We start from the raw sequence: 19816 nt of genomic DNA on the forward strand, positions 1-19816 counted from the left end.
TAGTAAATACCCGAACGACGCTTCGACGCATAAAATTGGCGGTAAAATCATGACAAAATAGATCTATTATAGTCTATAGAGTAGATATTATAATATAATAGATCTATTTTGTCACGGGTAAAATTATATTGTAGACTGTAGTAGTCTGTTGAGTACCTAAAAAGTAAAAACCTTCCAATCTTCCGATTCGGGAGACAGACGCACAGTTATCATTAAATTCTGTAGCATTGTGTAGCAGACATCGACAATTATTAGTGTAGGTACCTACTTGATATCGTTTATTATAGTATTTGGGCACAGTCATTACTCAGTACTCACTATATTCAAGACTAGACCAGTTCATGTGCGATGAGGATCAACCATCGGAAGTCGGAGAGTTATTTTGTAATTTCAATTGTGTGATGAAATATTTTGAATAGGTAAATATAAGTTTTAATTTTTAGGGTTATAGGTACTCGCATCATAAATCATATCGTCAGATCCACAGTTAAATAATATCATCGTCCATTACTGGTTCTGTCACTGATTTGAAACTACGGTAAATAAGTAACAAAATATATACCCATAATATTCATTGTTCTACCAATGTTAAATCATAAATGCAATATTATATTATTTAATAAATTGTAATATATCATCTAACTATCTAAGTATCTAACTATATTTTTTAAAAATGTGCATCGACATCTATATTTATTGAAAAATATTTTCCTGCTAATGATAAAATCAAAGTGATTATGTATTTCAAATCTAATATTGGTTCTGTGTTTTGAATTTTTACTTTTTACATAAATCCTCCAAAATGACAATTAAGTACGTAAGTAAAAGTTATATTAAAATAAACAAACGATAAGAAAAGAAGCAATCCTATTTTTAATTTCATCGCCTACTTACTACAACAGCTATTCACTATAACTTCCTAAATCAAGAACATTGTGGCCTGGAAATAACTTTGATCATCACCAAATGTCCGTGTAAACTTTGCAACAGCAACAAATAAAAAAACTGGAGTGACGCTTGGCAGTATGCTGACAATGTAGAAGCTAAATTGATTACTTATTATTTATATTTAAAATCACTTACTAATCACATTAGTAGAATTATAATTTATATGTTGGCATGTTGTTCTTGCAACTTAGTAATTACTAATTACTTACTGTTTTTTCTCATAATATCCACAAATTACGCCACGGTGAAGCGAATGGCGGTTATTACATTATGCATATTGCTCCATATTTTTAACAAAATGCATATTCAACTATTAATATTTAAAATGCATATTTTATGTTAGGTATATTCTTAAGAAAAGATGGACTTATCTATCCAAAAAATACACTATTCATCTAATTTATTATAAAAGTAGCAAGAATAATAATTTAATTTACATCTTTTATTCTCCTACATCTGCTACAATACTTATAGATTAGATTTAACATTTAACATTATTCTACAGCCTTGAGTTTGCTGCACCTAAGGTAAAATAAGTATGTAATTGACATAGCTGTTGTGTATTATGAGTGTTTTGTGTATTCTTGTGAATCAAATTAATTTTGATTTTTGTTGTTTAAAATGCCAAAAACACAAAATATTAGCTCAAAACTTTGATAATATGTCGATGAATTTTCTGATATATCGAATAACACTTTTTTTAGAATTTGAGACCAAGCAGTTGTACCAAAGTTTCATATTTTTACACATTTATAATACACCAAATGCATATTTTACCAATTTTGATTGCACATAAATCCTAACCCTACTTGATTGTAATTAAGATAAGAACAACTAATCTGCTTGTTATTTATTTTAACAATTATTTATACAACTAATTAATTTCTAAAGAGTAAAATAGTATAACTTTAACAGTATTTTCTTAAGTATTTATATTTTATAGGAATTATTTTATTGTTACTTACGTTTTATAAACTTAAATTTAGTATACAGTTTTAACACAATCATGGTATGAAAGTTATTAATTATTTTTAACTTATCTTCAAAGGTGTGAAAATGTTAGGTATGTCGGTAAACAAAATGGATGACTTACAGACTGCATCATGTGAAAGTGATTTAAAGCAAGTTCTGAAATCCATTGCACCTGCACAAACAAATTTTAAAAACAGTTATTACTCTGGTAGATTACTTGAAAATTTACAATCTTTCCGCAAGTATGTTGTGAGTGATTTTAGTTGCTTACCAAATAAATATAAGTAGTAATTTTTGTTTTTAGAAACGAAGTTTTATGTGATATTAAATTGAAAACTGATGATGGTACTATAGTATTTGGACATAAAAATGTTTTAGTAGCAGCTAGCCCATATTTTCAAGCAATGTTCAGTGTTTTCAGTGAGAGCGATAAAGATCTTGTTAAAATTAAAGAGTTAGATTCCAACGTTTTACAACTATTAATAGATTATATTTATACTGGTGAAATTATGGTTACAATTGAAAATGTACAGGTGTGAATGATTATTTAAATTGTTATAGATTTATTTAAAAACTATTTAATTTATTATTATTGATTTTTTAAGGTTTTGTTACCAGCAGCAAATGTATTACAGTTAGACTATGTAACTAGTGCATGTGTTGAGTTTTTACGAACACAACTGGATCCTTCAAATTGTATTGGTATCAAAGCATTTGCTGACTTGCATAATTGTACGGAATTGATTTCAAGTTCTGAAGCATTCATTAATAAAAAGTTTTTGTATGATAATACATCACCTAAATCTTTAGATCTGTTGGTATATATTGTATAAATTATGACCATTATTTTCAGAGAAGTGATTAAAAGTGAAGAGTTCTTATATTTATCTTGTGAAAAAGTGATTCAGCTTATCTCCTGTGATGACCTTGCTGTTCCATCTGAAGAAAAAGTAAGCTAACTAAAGTTTATAATTGTTGAATGAAAGACCAACTTATCTTACATGTAAAATGTAAATTTAATACATTTAAATATACTTGACATTGTCCGAGCCAAAGATTTGTATTTTTAGTAAATATATTTGAAAGAAATGTATATGTCATATTTCTACTAATAATTATAATAATAATATAATATGTACCCAATTGCAATCATTTTAATATTCCTTGTTTTAGCTAAATTTAGGAGTTGAAAAAATAAATATTAATTAACACCCTCCAAGTTTTAAATAATTTAATGATATAACTTTTATTGAAAATGGTTCAGTCATATTTCGAGGCTCTTAACTTCGGGTGAACCAATATCCACACTTTAGTTGTACAGTCTGAATGCCTGTAAAAAAATGAAAAATACAAAATATCTTGGTTTTCGTGTACCTCAGTTCACAGTCAAATTTTGCGTCAGGGTATATTGCTTCGAGAACTAATTCGATCAGGATGAATAATTCGCTTGTGGCGGATTGGATGCAGCACTTGGTATAAATCGAAAGTGGTTCAAACCACTCTATAAACTTTCCTGATATATCCAAGAACAATTTTAAATGTTCACAAAATTGGTTAAGTAGTTTTTGAATACCTATATTTAAGCACAAATATACTTTCAACTCTCATATTTTTTTTAAGATATAATTTCTTTAATCAAAATCATAAACGTGACAATTTTAAGAATACTCTTACCTTATCTGCCTGAATTGCAACCATTTATAAACAAAAATTTCCATCATAAATCTCAAAATTCTTGTTTTAGCGCCTACTCGGTCCAATGGTGAATCCAAAACATTCAGGGACCCACTCAAAAACACAAAAAATAACTTCAAAATTAATTTAATTGTTTTGGAAGTGTTCAAACATGTACTGACGTACAGAATAATTGTATGTATAACATACAGTGACAGCTTAAAGGGAGTATAAAGTAGTTTTAGAAAACTAAGCTTTATAGAAAATCAAATATCAAATAATATTAAGTATCAAATATCTATCAATTGAAAATTATATAGCCACAAAGGTGTATGTAGTCAGAACCGCTTTTATAAAAAATTATATTCTATGGTCTCGCTTAAAACGAATTGCTCCAGGCTTCGATCCACGTTGAGGCTGGCTCTGTATAGTATCTAATGTTAATTGTTCATGCAATTAATCACAATAAACAATGGTCTGTACTCTGTAGCCACAAGCATGCAGACACATTACAGGTAGGATAGTTACACATAACTCATTAACACACAAGCACACACGAGATACATGAATATATTATATTCTTATTTACCTCTAAGTTATAAAAAATGATTTGTCCTGAGCTGTCACTGTTTGTCTATAACTATTGAATGACAAATAAGTTAAATATAATTAAATTACCTACAGACTACAACTATTATTATCAGTAAATTATATTAATGTTACCACTGCTATAGAAATAATATCATTTTATCAAAATATTGAAACTATAAAATTTTAATATAGATTTACTACCATAAAAATATTATAATTATGTTTTAGCTTGTTATTAAAAGAGGGAACCCAATATTGTATTATTAGACCCTGTAATTATAATAATGGGTGGAATAACAAATAAATAGGCTGGGCAAAAAAGATAGAAATGCCTTGTTTATTTTTTGTATTTTAATTCAATTGTATTTATTTCTTTTGTAGGTATTTGAATGTGTTATTAATTGGGTGAAATATGATCTGAATGAAAGAAAAGATTTTTTGCCAGAATTAATGGAACATGTACGTTTGCCATTAATAGCATCATCGCCAGATATATTAAAAAATATAGTTGAAGAACCTCTTCTTAGAAATAATCCAAAATGTAAATGTTATTTTCATAAATATGCCTTCATTATGAGTGTATGTGCTTTATTTATTATGATTTATTCAGGTAACAAATTTATATTAGAAGCTTTACATTTTCATTTACTAAAGTCAGTTCAGCATTTCATCATTTCTCATTCAATTCGCTATAAACCTAGACAGTTTAGTGGCTTAAAAAAAGTATGATCCCATTTTAATTAATTTATCATCACAATTATTTTATCCATTTTATTCCATCAGGTCATTCTAATTTTCACATGGTCTGAGACTTTACCAAAGTGTTATACAGATTGGTATGACCCAGCAACCAACATCCGAAGGAGTGCTCCAGAAATAGATGATTGTCGTAGGAAAGCTGGTGTAGGTGTCATAAGAGGTCAATTTGTTTTTGTTTTGGGTGGCTTGAATAACACAAGTTCTCGATCTGTTAGTTTGCTTGATGTATCTTCACCCTTTCCATGTTGGATACCAATGGTCAACATGTTGGTTAGTCGAGCATATTTAGGAGTTGGTATATTAGACAATTGTATTTATGCAGTAAGTTATACCAATATTTTACTTATTTTATATTACAAATATAAAATATATATAATATATTACATTTTAGGTTGGTGGATTTGATGGTTTTGTTCCAGTAAAGAGTGCAGAGGTTTTTGATCCCAGTATTCAAAAATGGAGAATGGTAACTAGTATGACTATTAATAGAAGTCTTTTGGGTATTGGTGTACTCAATAATCATTTATATGCGGTGAATAAATATTTTATTTTTGTATTTTAAATTTGTACTAAATACATATTAATCTAATTGTGTAGATAGGAGGTTTTGATGGTTATGATAGTTTGAAGTCTGTGGAAAGGTATGATCCCTCACTTGACACATGGACACTAGTTGCAGAACTATCTGTATGTCGCAATAGTGTTAGTATCGCGGTCATGGATGGAGTTCTATATGCTATCGGTGGTATTGATGGATCGGAGAATCTTAAAAGTGTTGAGGTATATAGACCAAGTGATGGAGTATGGTCTTTTATTGCTGATATGCATTTATGTCGAAAGAATTCTGGTGACTAAAACAATAATTTTTTTGAAAATAACATCTGGAAAAAATATTGAAATTAAATAACATTTTTATGTAGGAGTAGTCACATTAGATGGCTTATTATATGTTATGGGAGGAGAATCTGAAAAATCATTTTTTAATACTATGGAAGTGTACAATCCCAAAACCAATACCTGGTCCATAGAAACATTGCCAAGAAACCATCATAATTTCACTGACGACCAAATTTTTTGTGGTGTAGTCGTTAATAGGCCACCACATTTAACTAATTGACATTAATATTATGTTCTCAAAAAAATACACATGTATTTATGTATAATATATATTAAAACATTTATTTATTCTGTCAATTTTTGCTTTTGTGAATATTCAATAAAAAGTTTTTGCTTAATTTACGTCAAGTATTGTTTTCAAATTAAATAAATACAGCATGTAGGTATTATTCATAGCAGTAAACAATAATTTGGTTCACAGAAATGCTTCACTTTAAGCTATATATTATTAAGTAAGAAACTGAAAAAAAACTTCTAAGTACCATAACTAACTGCACTTATAATAGTATCATACAAACATATTCAATAATAATGAACATACCTTTTGCACTATTGCGGCAAAAAATAGTAAAAATATTTTAACTAGGTATGACTTATAAAGTATTATTTTCTTATCTTGAACAATAGCTAGTATTGTAGTAAATACACACATTTCAAAAAATTATTAATAATATAAAGCTATATTTTATTTTACATTTTTACATGTATATTTACATACCCACTCGTAATTGTAAATACGTATTTTAGATTCTGAGCGGAGGGATGAGTGTATTGATTTTACAATGATGTATGTTTTTATATTTACTAATTTTTAATTTTTTTTCTTGTGTGTCTGCCATTGAGGTTTCTTGCAGTAAAAGTGCTTCGATTTTCTTCAACAGCAACTTGTCTGGTAGGAAAGTGAATCTAGATGGTGCATTCAGAAGGTGGTCAACATTTAAAATTCCCAATAGTTTTCAACAGTGGCGCAACTAGCCCCCCCCCCCCCCCCCAAAAAAAAAACCTTTATTAATTTTAAATATTACACGTTGTTTTCTTTTTTCATACTCTCATATTAGAGGTAAACAAATTTAGTTATAATAATAATTAATATTACATTTTTAAGAAACTAGTAAGATACTAATTACTAGTGGTTGTTATAAAATGTTGAGTAGAGTATATCATTTTTATGATAGGCTTAGGTACATTACTCACGATAGTGTCACATACATAAAAAAAACCAAATTGTTGTACAGCTAATTTCTCTTGGTTCAGAATCTAAAATTTGTTTTGATTGTATGTAGGGACTAGGGGGGGGGGTGGCACCCCATGGGATATTTTAAGTTCAAAGTTTTGTTAGGAGGGCTGTAGATCCCCCAAAATTTTAACCTTAGTTGCGCCTATAGTTTTAAAAGCAATAGGAAAAACGGGAATTTTTAAGCAAAACCATTTTTTGGAAAAATCGATTTTGGTTTTTAGTGTAACTCTAACAAAAATGAACTTAGATACATGCAATTTTCACTGAATATTTTTGTAAGCATTTTCTATACACCATACAATTTTCAAAATATTTTGAATTGTGTTGAACATTTATATGAAATTTTTGATTTTTATTTGTTTTTTTTAAACTAAAAGTCGATAAAAATTTTTCGCTGTGTCAAAAAACTTGAATATGTAATACAAGGTTCCTTGTAAGTTGTTGTTAAATGTTAATGGAAATTAAAAAAAAGTTGAGCGTAAATCCACAGTAAATTTTTATGAGCGTTCGAAGTTGAAATTTTTACAACATTTTATATTCACTCGATTTCTTATGCAGCGATTTTCTTATTATGTTGTAATTCAAAAACGAATTACTGTAGACCAGTAGTTCTCAATCTTTTTAATACCTTGACCTAAATTTCCCCCGAAAAATCTTTCGCGACCCACATTGTTTCACTTTGCTCAACAATTTGTGAAAAACAAAATTTGTATTATATAAATATGTATATGTTACCGGCAATATGAAGAATCGGGTATTTTACAAAATACCTAGGAATTATATAAAATGCCAAAAATCACTCGGAAATATACATAATATAAGCTTTTCCTAGGTATTATGTATAATGCCCAAGGTGGAGTATGAAATATGATAAAAATAAACAAAATTGGGTATCGCCTATTACCAGCGACTTTACTTATAAGTTATAGTTTATCGTGAATGCACGCACCGTGTCCGCGTGTGCACGATTTGGTGCAATGAAGATTACAATTCTGAAGTTCTGAAGCAGTGATACGCCAGGAGTCAGTTCACTAAATGTCAAAAAAAGCTACTACAAATTTACAATGTTCCAGCAGGCACAAAAGTGGCGTTAAGAACAGTCGCAAAGGAACAGTCGACAAGAACTAGTCAATGATTTTTAAAATGTGTTTGTAAGATCAAGTATCATAATAAAAAATGCATTTACCTTAAAAATAATGTTTTTTGCATTTCAAAATACCATTTTTCTACAACATGTAGTAATAAGTAGATAGTAGTAAGTAAAATGTATAAATAATAGTACTTAATATAATAATAATGTTAATAATATAGCAATACCTATGTATAAAAATATAATAGTAGATAAAAATTAGATTTTGTAATATGAGTAATAATATATTATAATTACAAGAATCTTAATATATAATATTATAACATATTATGATAAATTGTTTTTTTACTTTGCCTAAAAAAATTGGTATTTTACATAACGCCTAGGTATTTCATAAAATACCTAACATATACATTTTTATTAGGTTTTTAGTTTTTTTTATAGGTTTATAATTAATATGTATTAAAATATAATTAATATAATTTAAATGTACTTTTTATAATGAGGTACCTAACATACATTTCTTGGAATCTATATAATTCAAAAAAATGTTTTCGACCCACCAAAAATTGACCGACGATCCACACTTTGAGAAACGCTGCTGTAGACACTTGAAATTTATACCATATGTTTATTTTATCAATTCATACGCTTAATAACATTTTCAAAATATATTGTGTAGTTTTGAGCTGTTTACGGACATTTTAATTTTGTTTTTTTTTATAAATGTCTATAAAACTGAAGTATAACTGATTATACATGTTACAGTAGCAGTTAAAATATATTTAAAATACATGGGCATGATTTTTATTTATAAGTATTTAAAGTTCAAATTTAAAATTTAAAAATGATTTTGCAGTTAAAACTTAAAAATGTATTAAATGTTCAACTTGTATAGTTAAGGGTTGATACCGTCTACGCTCAGAATCGTTTTTCGTGTACAATAATTAGATTATATCATTGAATTAAAATTTAATACCATCCATTACAACAGCCTCCTAGACACCTAATGTGCAGCACATCCACTTATCCGCTTTTTATTTGTTAATTGCTGTGTGCCATATTATTATAATTTACTTATGAAAAAAAAATTTCAATTTTGTCTACGTAAAGTACTGAACGTTTGTACTCACGCTACTATATGGATTATTAATCTGTTATTCACTTATTCAAATCGCATGAAAGGAAACTCATGTTTCTACTAATAGACTATCAAATTTGTTTGCTAATACAGATTGTATAGTTGGTTCTTAATACTCTTAATATACGATTTAAATCATACTAACAACTAACATTTTAAAATATAATCAATCAATTAATCTATAACAATTAGTATTTATTTATTTGCTATTTTTATTTTTAATTTAGAAATTATACAACTAAAAAAAACTAATAAAATAAGCGTAAGTAAGTAAGGTTTTTTGATTATAATGTGGCGGCGTAAGTCGTTTAAGGGAAAAACCAAAGAGTGGAAGCACTTCGGCTTGAATTAGTAAATTTAATTCAGTAATTTATATTATAAATATTTAAATAAATAGTAGTTAAGTTAGTAATTTTTAACACGGGAGTTGGTCTGGTTTTAAAAGTGATTTCTGAATTTAGATTTGTATAGCTTGGCTGTTGCAGTGACTTAAAAAAAAAACGATGTGTGTAGGGTGGTTTGAAATATAAGGTAAAGCTTTAGTTATGCATATTTTTTAGTAATTATTTAAATAATAATATAATATTACCTTAGCAAACCTGCACATTCTCAATAGACATTAATATTATAATTTACAACTAGCACAGAGCAACAGAAGCAATGGACGGCGACGACAAGATTGCATAATATTGTCTTAATATTTTTAATATTTAAATTGCCACTTAATACATATTATTACGCAGCTAGGTAGTCTTAAGTTATTAAATGGACATGTTGTTGTATTGTGAACACGGGACATCGCCATTCGACATTGATTTTATAGAAAAGTATTTGGTCAGTACTTAGTTCACTATTTGTTTTCCCTCCCTAACCCTAATCTTGTATCATATTGACAAAACAAACTCCCTCTAAATCTTTTTTTTTTAATAATCTGAGAGTAAAATCGCTTTTTCGTACAATAGAAAATATTAGAGGATAATATTTTCGATTTTCTGAGGCCCCGAGGTTTTGAAAAATCATTTTATTCGAATATAAAGTCGACGAAAGTACGTTGTAATGATTCAGAATGTTATAATTTTTGCTATTATTGTCATTGTTATTAATACGAATTACGAGTATATTATGGCTTGATAGTTTTTGTGCTTTTAGACCAATAAGCGGAAGATAATACAGTATATACTAACAGAAGTCCGATTTTAATTTTCAAAAAATATATTTGAACTTGTTTGGTTCGGTTCTTGGCTGCGTAAAAACGCATTTTATTTTTTTATATAGTATCACTACATTAAAAGTGCAATTTGAAAAAAAGAAAATTAACAATCCATTTCTTACGAAACTGAGATCTCTTTCTTAAGATAATGAGGAATTCAAATATGTTTTCAAAATTAAAATTGGGCTCTTATAGCCCCAGGAGTTAAAACTTTTTTTGGTCGAAAAAAATATAGTTACGTGTGAATGTGTGACTGCTCGTGTCTGTAGTGTGGATTTTCAAGAACTTGTTTAAATGCAATCCAATCTGTTTTAATATTCGGGCCAATAAACATAACCTAATCAATGGAAATCATATTATTAAAAATAAATAAAAAAAATTATTCGATTTTCGAGAATCGAAACGAAATGTATACGTCAAGCGTTCTATAGCAACCCATAAGGGTAAAATAGAAACTGAAAACATAAATCCACCCTCCGACTTCCGAGTACCTACAAGAATCACTAAACATTTAATGAACGAATAGTGAGCTAATTACGCAATTTGTAAATACTAGTACTAGTGTAGTGATACTACTATAGTAGCTTACAGTTCACTATAATTGACCCTCCACAATTTATCGGACCATTAAATGTTAGTGAATCATTAAATTAATTAAATTAATCAATTTTGTTTGCAACCAGCCTTGATGCCACCAATAGTATATTGCATATTATTATGTTTCCTAGAAACGCCGTAATATCCTATTGATAAAAAACATGTTATAACTACTACGGATAATTTATTAGATAATATGAAATTGTATGAATTAATAATTTTATCTACAGAACGAGTGTAACAAAAGACAAAACGGCAATGATTAATAATAACCAATCACGATTTCAGATTCTTAGGAATCCTGGAAAAACTGCTAACTTTGAAAATTACTCTGATACTCCATTAGTAAGTAAAAATTATATTAATTATTGCATAGTTTATGAAAGTCTAATTCGATTTCATAAAATTTATCATTACGGGATCATTTTTTCACTCATTACTCATTTCAATCAATTTATGAGTTTTTGAAAAAAAAATTGTTTTTTTAATTTGATAAAATATTAGACTATATTATATATGAACAAAAAAATGTGGGAAAGTGGGTAACTCTCTGCTGTACAATAGGTGGCAAGTGGGTTACTGTAATGGATGTTAACTTTTAACTTTTTAACTAGTTACTGCACAGCTTTATATAAATACTATCTGACAAAAAATATAATATTTCACAATCCTCATATCTTTCCCTTTCTCATATCATTCTTCCATACAGGCTATAATATACAGTATTATTGATTTTGTGTATCATTTATATTTTACACATTTTTCTTAAAAAATGTTTATTTAGATAATTTTATAACCTGTACATATGTATATATGATACGATAAGCATAATGGAATTCATTTTAATCTTGTAAATTAAATATTAAAAATTCCCTGCTTTCCTTAATTGTTTTGATGTTTTTCCCAACGCTTTTGGAAACTAATTGGAATTTTCTATTTTTGAGGTCTTAAGTACCAACTAGATTAATTTTTTTATTAGAAAAGATGCTGAAGTTAAAAGCCCTGATATTTTAGTGCTCTTAAATATAATGAAAGACAGAAAAAAAACAGACAATCATAAAAATTAAACCAAAAATTAGTATTATACTATTATTTAATACTCATTACTATAAACCATAATTGTTTTTATAAAACAACGAAACTTAAGAAATTAGTTTTTTCATTTATAATCATTTAAAGTTTTGATAACCAGAGTAAATTATTGTCATTGCTGATTAAATTACGTGTAAAAAAAAAAATTTTTACAACAAAAAGTTATTAGTGTTTACATTTTTTCTTTACAAATTTTGTTTAAAAATATATTATTAAATTAGTATATACAATATAAATTGTATGTAAAATACGTGTTTTTTCGTCTTTCCACAGCTATATTCAACACTCGACTACTGCTACGGAGCTTCTATAAGATTTATTGATACTATAACAAATTATTAATTTAATAGGTTTTAAATCAGCCTCATCAGTTAAATAAGTATAAATATTTGTTCATGTTATTTTAAATAGCGACCTGTCTGGTCTTTTGGATGGAACTATAAAATCGGATTGAAAAGTATCCCTATTGAAGAAATAAATGAAAATATACTACAAATGTTTTTTGTTAGTGACCAATTTGGTATTATATTGGAGTACGATACCATAAATAAAGAAAACACGATGACCATGTTGACCGGCCATGTAAATATATTATACTTACACCGATGATTTTCATTCTTCCCTAATACTTTAACTTATGAATAACTTAAGAAGTTAACATTTTGCATTGCAAACTAACATATTATTGTATGATATTATGATTTATAATATACAATGCTTATATTCGTGTTTTATTCATTATAGCTGTCGGAGCCGGCAATTTATAAAGGGGTAAAAATTATCTACACTTCTAGTTATCTACGTGGCTATAATACTATACGTAGTGCAGCGTATAATTGTCGTATCTAAATTATATCAAACCATTTTAAAAATAAAAAATTACTTTATCCAAGAAAAACTATCACGAATAGTCAGATTTTTGTAGTTAATTTTTAAAGAGAAATATTTCATTCAGCTCACATTGTACTCTAGTTGACTTGAATTAACTTTACACCTTAAATAACTCAAAAACATTTTAAAATATTAAAATAAAATTATGATATAATATGGGTGCTTATTACAATTTTTGAAAATACAGATTTTAAAACCAGATTCTTACACGAATAAAGTCTTTATCTTTTGAATAAAAAATATTTTCAAAATCAGACAATTATATGAAGCTCGAGAGTATTTTCTGGAAGGCAATTTTTTAAGCTAATATTACGTTAGCTCTCCGACATCCTCAAATACTAATTTTATTCTCTCCACTTCGCTAAACATATTTGTGATATGGTCAAAGATAAACAAATTTTTGAAGTACCTGAGTACTGATTGTGTATTATAAGTTGTAATGTTCTAATTTGTAATAAATTGAATAGAATATTAACACCTAGATATATAGAATACAAGTTTTATGTTTAGTATTTATTATCATTTATTTGTGTTTGTTGGACTTCAGCGCAACTATATTAGTAGTTTTGATGTCAACCTGGAGGGTTGTTGGTTGGTCACAGTTGACAAAGGCAATAACGATACAATGCTAATAGTTTGGAATGCTTCTCTCAGGTAAAATGATCGAAATTGTCACGAAATTATTGTAAATATTTATATAGAAGTTTAATATTATATAGTATCTAATTGTTACTATATAGTAATATATAGTATTAATAGTATTATATAAAATGTAATACAATTGTCTGAATTAGCGACACAGCCCGCACAACCCTAACCGATAGATAAGTACAGCATGTCAGCATGCTCTGTTACTTTATACTTACCATCTACCGTTATTAATATAATAATATAATAATATGTGACATTGAGATTTGTAGCTTAGGTACCTACTCACCTGCACCTGTATCAAAGTAAGAATAGTAATACGGTATTTATTATTATTATTTATTTATTTTGAGGACTCCAGTCTTTTCGGTATTATCACCATTCGAAACGGGAATTTCAATTGTAAAGTTCAGCGTCGATTCACAATATGTGATTACAGTGTCGGTTGCAGATGACAACGGTGAACAAACGATAGACTTATGGGATTGGAAATCGGGCAAAGAAGAATCGGCTTGTACGTAGCAAGTAGCAGCAATGTGTATTCGAGTGTTACAGTGTACACGTTATTTAAAATTTAAATAAATATTATAATAATTAATAATAATATTATGATGTTCATTAAAACACATTAATTGGTAAATAGGTTCAACAAAACTCGACAACAGTATTGATACGATCGTGCATATAGCATATAACTACGATAATAGAGACTTCTACTGTCTGACAACCGAAACGCTTGTATTTTTTATGACTCTGGAAAGAATGGATAAAAATATTAAAAGAAAAAAAAAAAATTCACTGATAAATGTAGACAACGTGAATAAAATAATAATCCATGTTCCGACCCAAGATACAACATCACAGAAAAAATATATTAATACACAGTCAACGTATTTAACAAACACCCGACAAGTTGTATCAGCGTCTACTGGAGGTATACATAACAGTGATAAATGTCTAAAAACAAATTGTTTTGATTTGTGTGGTTAGGTATCTCGAGTTAATTATAATATGTTAGTACATAATATTTTATATTCGATCACTATTAGGTTGGGTAACTGTATGGGATGATAACAATTATGATGTGTTGATAATTAAAGATGAACCGATCACGAACAATAAGCAATATTTAAAACACGTCAAATTGGACGAGCATTCTATTACTACTATAATTTGTATCCAAACGTATTTATCTCGATTATGATGTCTTTATCATTTTTTAACTTACTTTTTTCCAGACATATAATAACGGGCAATATTAACGGTGATATTTTCTTTTACGATCAATCATTGCTTGTACTGTACCACTTGAACATGTTTGTTGGCGATGCCATTACTTCCATTTCAATGCTTGACAATAAAATTCATGTAGAAAATGGTTGGTATTAAGAATTATATTGGCGTTATAGCATATTATTGTACTATTGTACTCTGTTATCCAAATATTGTATTTTAATATTTTAAACTATAGGGGGAGGAGACTCGAGTACGTATGAAAAATTAGAAAAAACAACGCAAAATCACATTCTGCTCGTTGACGACTCTGTGTCTGAGTGCGACAACAGTCCCGAAGTCGGTTCCGATTTCACCACCAACCACGATTTTGTATCCAGTCCATTTCTTATAAGTACATACTACATGATATAATATACTAAATAAATATATATTTAACTACGCACTGCGTTAATCGATAGGAGGAAATGATTTCTCATTGTGTATGTATCTACTTTAGGCACGAGAAGCTGCAGAATTTTTCAAATTGATATTTGCAACAAAACTTCTTATTATATATTTGAACAGTGTGAAGTAGAATTTATTACCGCATTGGCAGTAAACCCCAACCGGTAAGCGGTCGCATTTTTGATGAGTATCTACATAATATATTATATATATTACCGGAAAAGATGACATTCTGTCAGTATTGACAATGACTAGTCAATAACGATAATGATTGATTTAGTAAGAAATTAACGTCAGTAACTAGTCATTGATGAAAATTCCTAATAACAGAAGGCATTGATGATAATAACATTAAAAATTAAGTTGAAAATCGAATAATATATTTTAATACTTATTAGCTATTTAGGATAAATCATAATCTTAATCTTTATAGTAATAATAAACAGATTACTAAACACGATTTTATTACACGTTACTATTCACTATTTCAATGCACAAACAATACTGTGCAGTTATACTTGCGGGATGTGTCCATAACGACAGCTCCTTATAATACGATATTTTTTCATTTGTCTATATTATTAAAAGTTATAAGTAGGGCAGAGGACTTTCAGGTCTAAAAAATCACCAAATATGCACTGAAATGTACAAAATATGCATTAAAAATATGCATTTAAAAATAATTATGCATATCATAATGCATTAAAAAATAAGATTATTTTGAATTTTACTTAAATTTTGATGTCTGCGACCGACGTTCTCGTGGCCCGTATTGATAATATCCTATGTAGTAAACAATACCTGTACATTAATAAAATTAATAACCGGAAAATAAATATAATCGGTAATCCTCAAGTAGTGTCTCTTGGAGAAACATGAGGTACGGGAACAGTTAAAAACCATATTAATATGATCAAAATTTTAAATAATTTTAAATTCAACATTATTTTGGTTGTATATTAAATATTTAAATTAAATAAAAAAAAGAAATATGCACCTAAACCAAAAAAAAACTCGAAATATAAACTATAAATAAAATTTCAAAACTAGCTTTGTTTCAGCATGAAACGTATTTGTTTCTTACTCTGCTATTTTTATGTTCGTGCAAAAAAAATATGCAAATGCTACAAGTCCTTTGTCCTAGTTATAAGCAATAAAAATGATAACATAAAACCGGGTATACCATGTATATTAATTGTATATATATATGCTATATGTTCCATAATCAGATTGAACACCGATAAAGCGGTGTTGATATTTGTTTCGATGCGGATTTATAACATTGCCTTGTATAATACGGAAATGTTGATAAAACTACGAATATCCAATATTGCCTAACCTTTCTAGTCATTGTCAACAATGACTATAGAGTATAGGATATATACTGACAATTCCTGAATTTTTATTTTATCCGGTAACATATACAATATACATATGTATTTTATTATTTTAACGGTATATTTAGCAATACTGTAATATAAATATTATTATTCTCATAATAATTATATAATAGGAGCGATATAATAATGGGCAATTCAATCGGCGGGCTTGTTTTGTACAACCATCGAAAGAAAAAAACTAACATTAGGATGGCTGGAGATTGGAAAAGTAAAGAAGACCATCGGGTCACCTGCATCAAATATTCCCCAAATGGCATGTATTATTGAATTTTTCAATGTGATAAACTAAAAATCGACTATAGTATCATTGAATAATTTTTTACTTGAGTAAGGTTCTCATTTTTTAGGAAATTATCTTTGTTGCGGTCGCTCGGATGGATTGTTTCAGTTTTTAGATCCTTATAGCATAACACTAATGGGCAACTTATCTTTCAAGTGGAACGAATCACCAGTGCAATACATAACGTTTAGCGAGTCTTCGATGTATATGGCATACACTGTAAGTTTTACTGATGCGAAATTTTATCTATATAATAGTTTAATACATTATACACCGTGCAATGTCTTACTATAAAAAATATAAATATAATATAAGTTATAATTTGGCAAAAAGTATCTTCCACAACTATTCAAAATATCTATTTTAATAAACTTTTATAATAAATATTGTTGGTCGTTACGATACTATCATAAAGTTATTAACAAGTGTAAACGTGAATGTCTGATAAATATCTTATCTGCAAACAATAATCAAATAGGTACTTGTTCAAATGTGTGGGTCTTTTATAGTTGAATGTTTTTTAATATTTTTAAAATCCATACATACATAGTTTATAGGGAAATAGGGCATTTATATTGTAGTAGATATTTATGTACACAAATAGTATAAATCTTATGAGCAGGGTGATTTAGCAAGTATGGTTGCCTTAATTTTTCCGTAAATTATGAATTTATTCAAATTTTGATTTTCAGAATTTTTAAACATACTCAAGGCCATATTTTTTAATTTAATTTGTTTGTATTACTTAAGGAGTGGTATGCACTTCTGTTTGTGAAACGAGAGCTCCCCATTTTTACTGTTAATTGTTTAATGGCTCATTCTTTTGTAAATAAAAAAGATTCAAAATTCGAACGAGTAGTTTCTCGGTTATTAAAATGTTTATACTTATAATAAGGATAATAGTTCTTAAAAATGGATTTACGAAAAAATAAAGTAGATTTAGTATTGGATATAGTATTTATTATAGGTATAATTGTTCCATATTTACTAATTATTAATGTTGACATATTAATTTATAAATAGCTCAAATATTCAAATTACCATAGCCCCCATGTACAGGGTTACATCATACACAACTACCATCTGCTACACTGCATTGCTATAAAATTGCCATACATCACATTGTTCTGATTTCCACATATATTATGCTGCAGGACGATTTGTTTGGTATATACTTGTACGGCATGATACAGTTGCAGAATTCGAACGAATACAGTGTTAATTACTATGGGTGTTATGAAGTACACAATAAATCCATTCGGAGTATTGTAATGTCCGAGTACAGTTCCAGTCTAATGATTTACAGCCTCGGGGCGGATCACAAAATAATCGTATTGGAATTAGATAAAACGTAATAATGGCGCATATACTTTTACAGAAATATAATCAATCCTTTCAATAATTGTGCTTCTTAATGACAGCCTTATTGTAGTATAAATTACATAATATTGTATTACCTACATTATACATTGATATTTATATAAATTATCGGCAGTGATCGTTTTGAATTTATTACAGAAATGATAAAGAGCCCCCAAAAATTATAAAAACCTTGAAAACAGGATCATATAATGAACCTCAGTGCATGATGAAATCGACCATCAATTGGCAGGAATTCAATTTTTTAATTAGCGGCAATGATGTAACCTACACAGCTCTTTACCTATTGGCTGTTTGTGACATATTATTATTTTGTAATTTTTGTTCATAAATATTATTTTATTTTAGTTACGTTTATCTTTGTGGAACAACAATCGGTGTATCCGAACTACTCTAGGAGTCAATCTCGAAAGTCCGATTCGAGTAATGAAAGTAAATAATATTATACTTAATAAGCAAAAATATCAAAACTAACATACAATAAGATAACCATATAGGTTAGGTAAAAGCTATAGAACACAAAATAAAAGTTTTAAGTTGTGGTTTTTTAAATATTTATTTTATTTCAGGACTTTTTTTTTAGATATTTTGGAGTCAATAATCAATCATCCACTTATCGAGTCATTCAAGTCGTTCCTAGAATTGTTAATAAATTATTTATATTTATATCCTATAAAGGTTAATTATAGATCTTCCATTCATTTTATCGTCACTTTAATGTAATCGAATACTTTATATATGGTACCTTCATAAAAGTATATACTCGTAAAGTAAATATAAGCATACATTTTGAAAAGCACAAATTCAATTTAACACTTGTTTGTCGATCGTTTTTGATCATACATTTTTAAGGTAATATTAAAGTGCATAGTATTATAATTATTTTTTCAATATAAAGCTGCTATAAAATCTTATCTTATACCAGCATACCATGTATGATTCTTCAGAAATCTTATTTCATTCAAACAATACAATTATTAGTAATGCGTAAAAATAAAACCTACCAGTTAAAAATATTTACAATATTATAAATTTTATTTTTATTTTTCCATTTTTTAAAAATATTTTCTTACAATTCCATTTCAAGTGTAAATATTGTGAATGAGCCCAATTAAATAAGTATTAATTTAATAAAAGGAAAGAGCTCTGGAATATGCATATAAATATAATACATAATGTTAGTATCTATCGATCCTAATCGAGCCTTTCAAAAGTCGTTTTGATCGAGTAAATGTTAATTATATATTCTACCACCAAAAACTATCCGATATGGCTATCGGTAACTTCTGACACCGATGTTAAAAAAAATAATAATATATTTCCAGGAGT

General features: G+C 27.9%; 2 protein-coding genes across 3 annotated transcripts; both read left to right on the forward strand.

Moving 5' to 3' along the window:
* Nucleotides 1–6081, forward strand: LOC111039005 (ring canal kelch homolog). 2 transcript variants are annotated; one of them, XM_022322280.1, is made up of 12 exons: nt 1–384; nt 444–538; nt 1997–2162; nt 2225–2453; nt 2526–2701; nt 2774–2870; nt 4567–4726; nt 4796–4908; nt 4969–5265; nt 5336–5476; nt 5542–5791; nt 5865–6061. In XM_022322280.1, exons 3-12 carry the CDS (start codon nt 2005–2007, stop codon nt 6059–6061), a joined length of 1818 nt encoding a protein of 605 aa, XP_022177972.1. In that variant the 5' UTR covers nt 1–384; nt 444–538; nt 1997–2004. The 2 variants fall into 2 exon arrangements, with proteins under 2 accessions (XP_022177972.1, XP_022177973.1); XM_022322281.1 differs by lacking the exons at nt 1–384; nt 444–538 and having other exon boundaries at nt 2005–2162; nt 5865–6081.
* Nucleotides 6082–14111: 8030 nt separating this feature from the next.
* On the forward strand, nt 14112–18462 carry LOC111038994 (cilia- and flagella-associated protein 251-like). Its single transcript, XM_022322272.1, has 7 exons — nt 14112–14261; nt 14986–15125; nt 15219–15374; nt 15480–15591; nt 16941–17080; nt 17175–17326; nt 18262–18462. Exons 1-7 carry the CDS (start codon nt 14227–14229, stop codon nt 18460–18462), a joined length of 936 nt encoding a protein of 311 aa, XP_022177964.1. The 5' UTR covers nt 14112–14226.
* Nucleotides 18463–19816: the final 1354 nt, after the last annotated feature.

The sequence above is a fragment of the Myzus persicae genome, unplaced genomic scaffold (genome assembly GCF_001856785.1).
Source record: "Myzus persicae strain clone G006 unplaced genomic scaffold, MPER_G0061.0, whole genome shotgun sequence".
NCBI classification, from domain to species: domain Eukaryota; kingdom Metazoa; phylum Arthropoda; class Insecta; order Hemiptera; family Aphididae; genus Myzus; species Myzus persicae.

Bases quoted from the DNA above. Each gene is read 5' to 3' on its own strand.
- LOC111038994 (XM_022322272.1), top strand. From the start codon at position 14,227: ATGGGATTGGAAATCGGGCAAAGAAGAATCGGCTT. The intron at 14,262-14,985 runs GTACGTAGCAAG...ACTTTTTTCCAG, and splicing joins GGGCAAAGAAGAATCGGCTT to ACATATAATAACGGGCAATA. The intron at 15,126-15,218 runs GTTGGTATTAAG...TTTAAACTATAG, and splicing joins TAAAATTCATGTAGAAAATG to GGGGAGGAGACTCGAGTACG.
- LOC111039005 (XM_022322280.1), top strand. From the start codon at position 2,005: ATGTTAGGTATGTCGGTAAACAAAATGGATGACTTACAGACTGCATCA. The intron at 5,266-5,335 runs GTAAGTTATACC...ATTACATTTTAG, and splicing joins TAGACAATTGTATTTATGCA to GTTGGTGGATTTGATGGTTT. The intron at 5,792-5,864 runs GTGACTAAAACA...ATTTTTATGTAG, and splicing joins TTTATGTCGAAAGAATTCTG to GAGTAGTCACATTAGATGGC.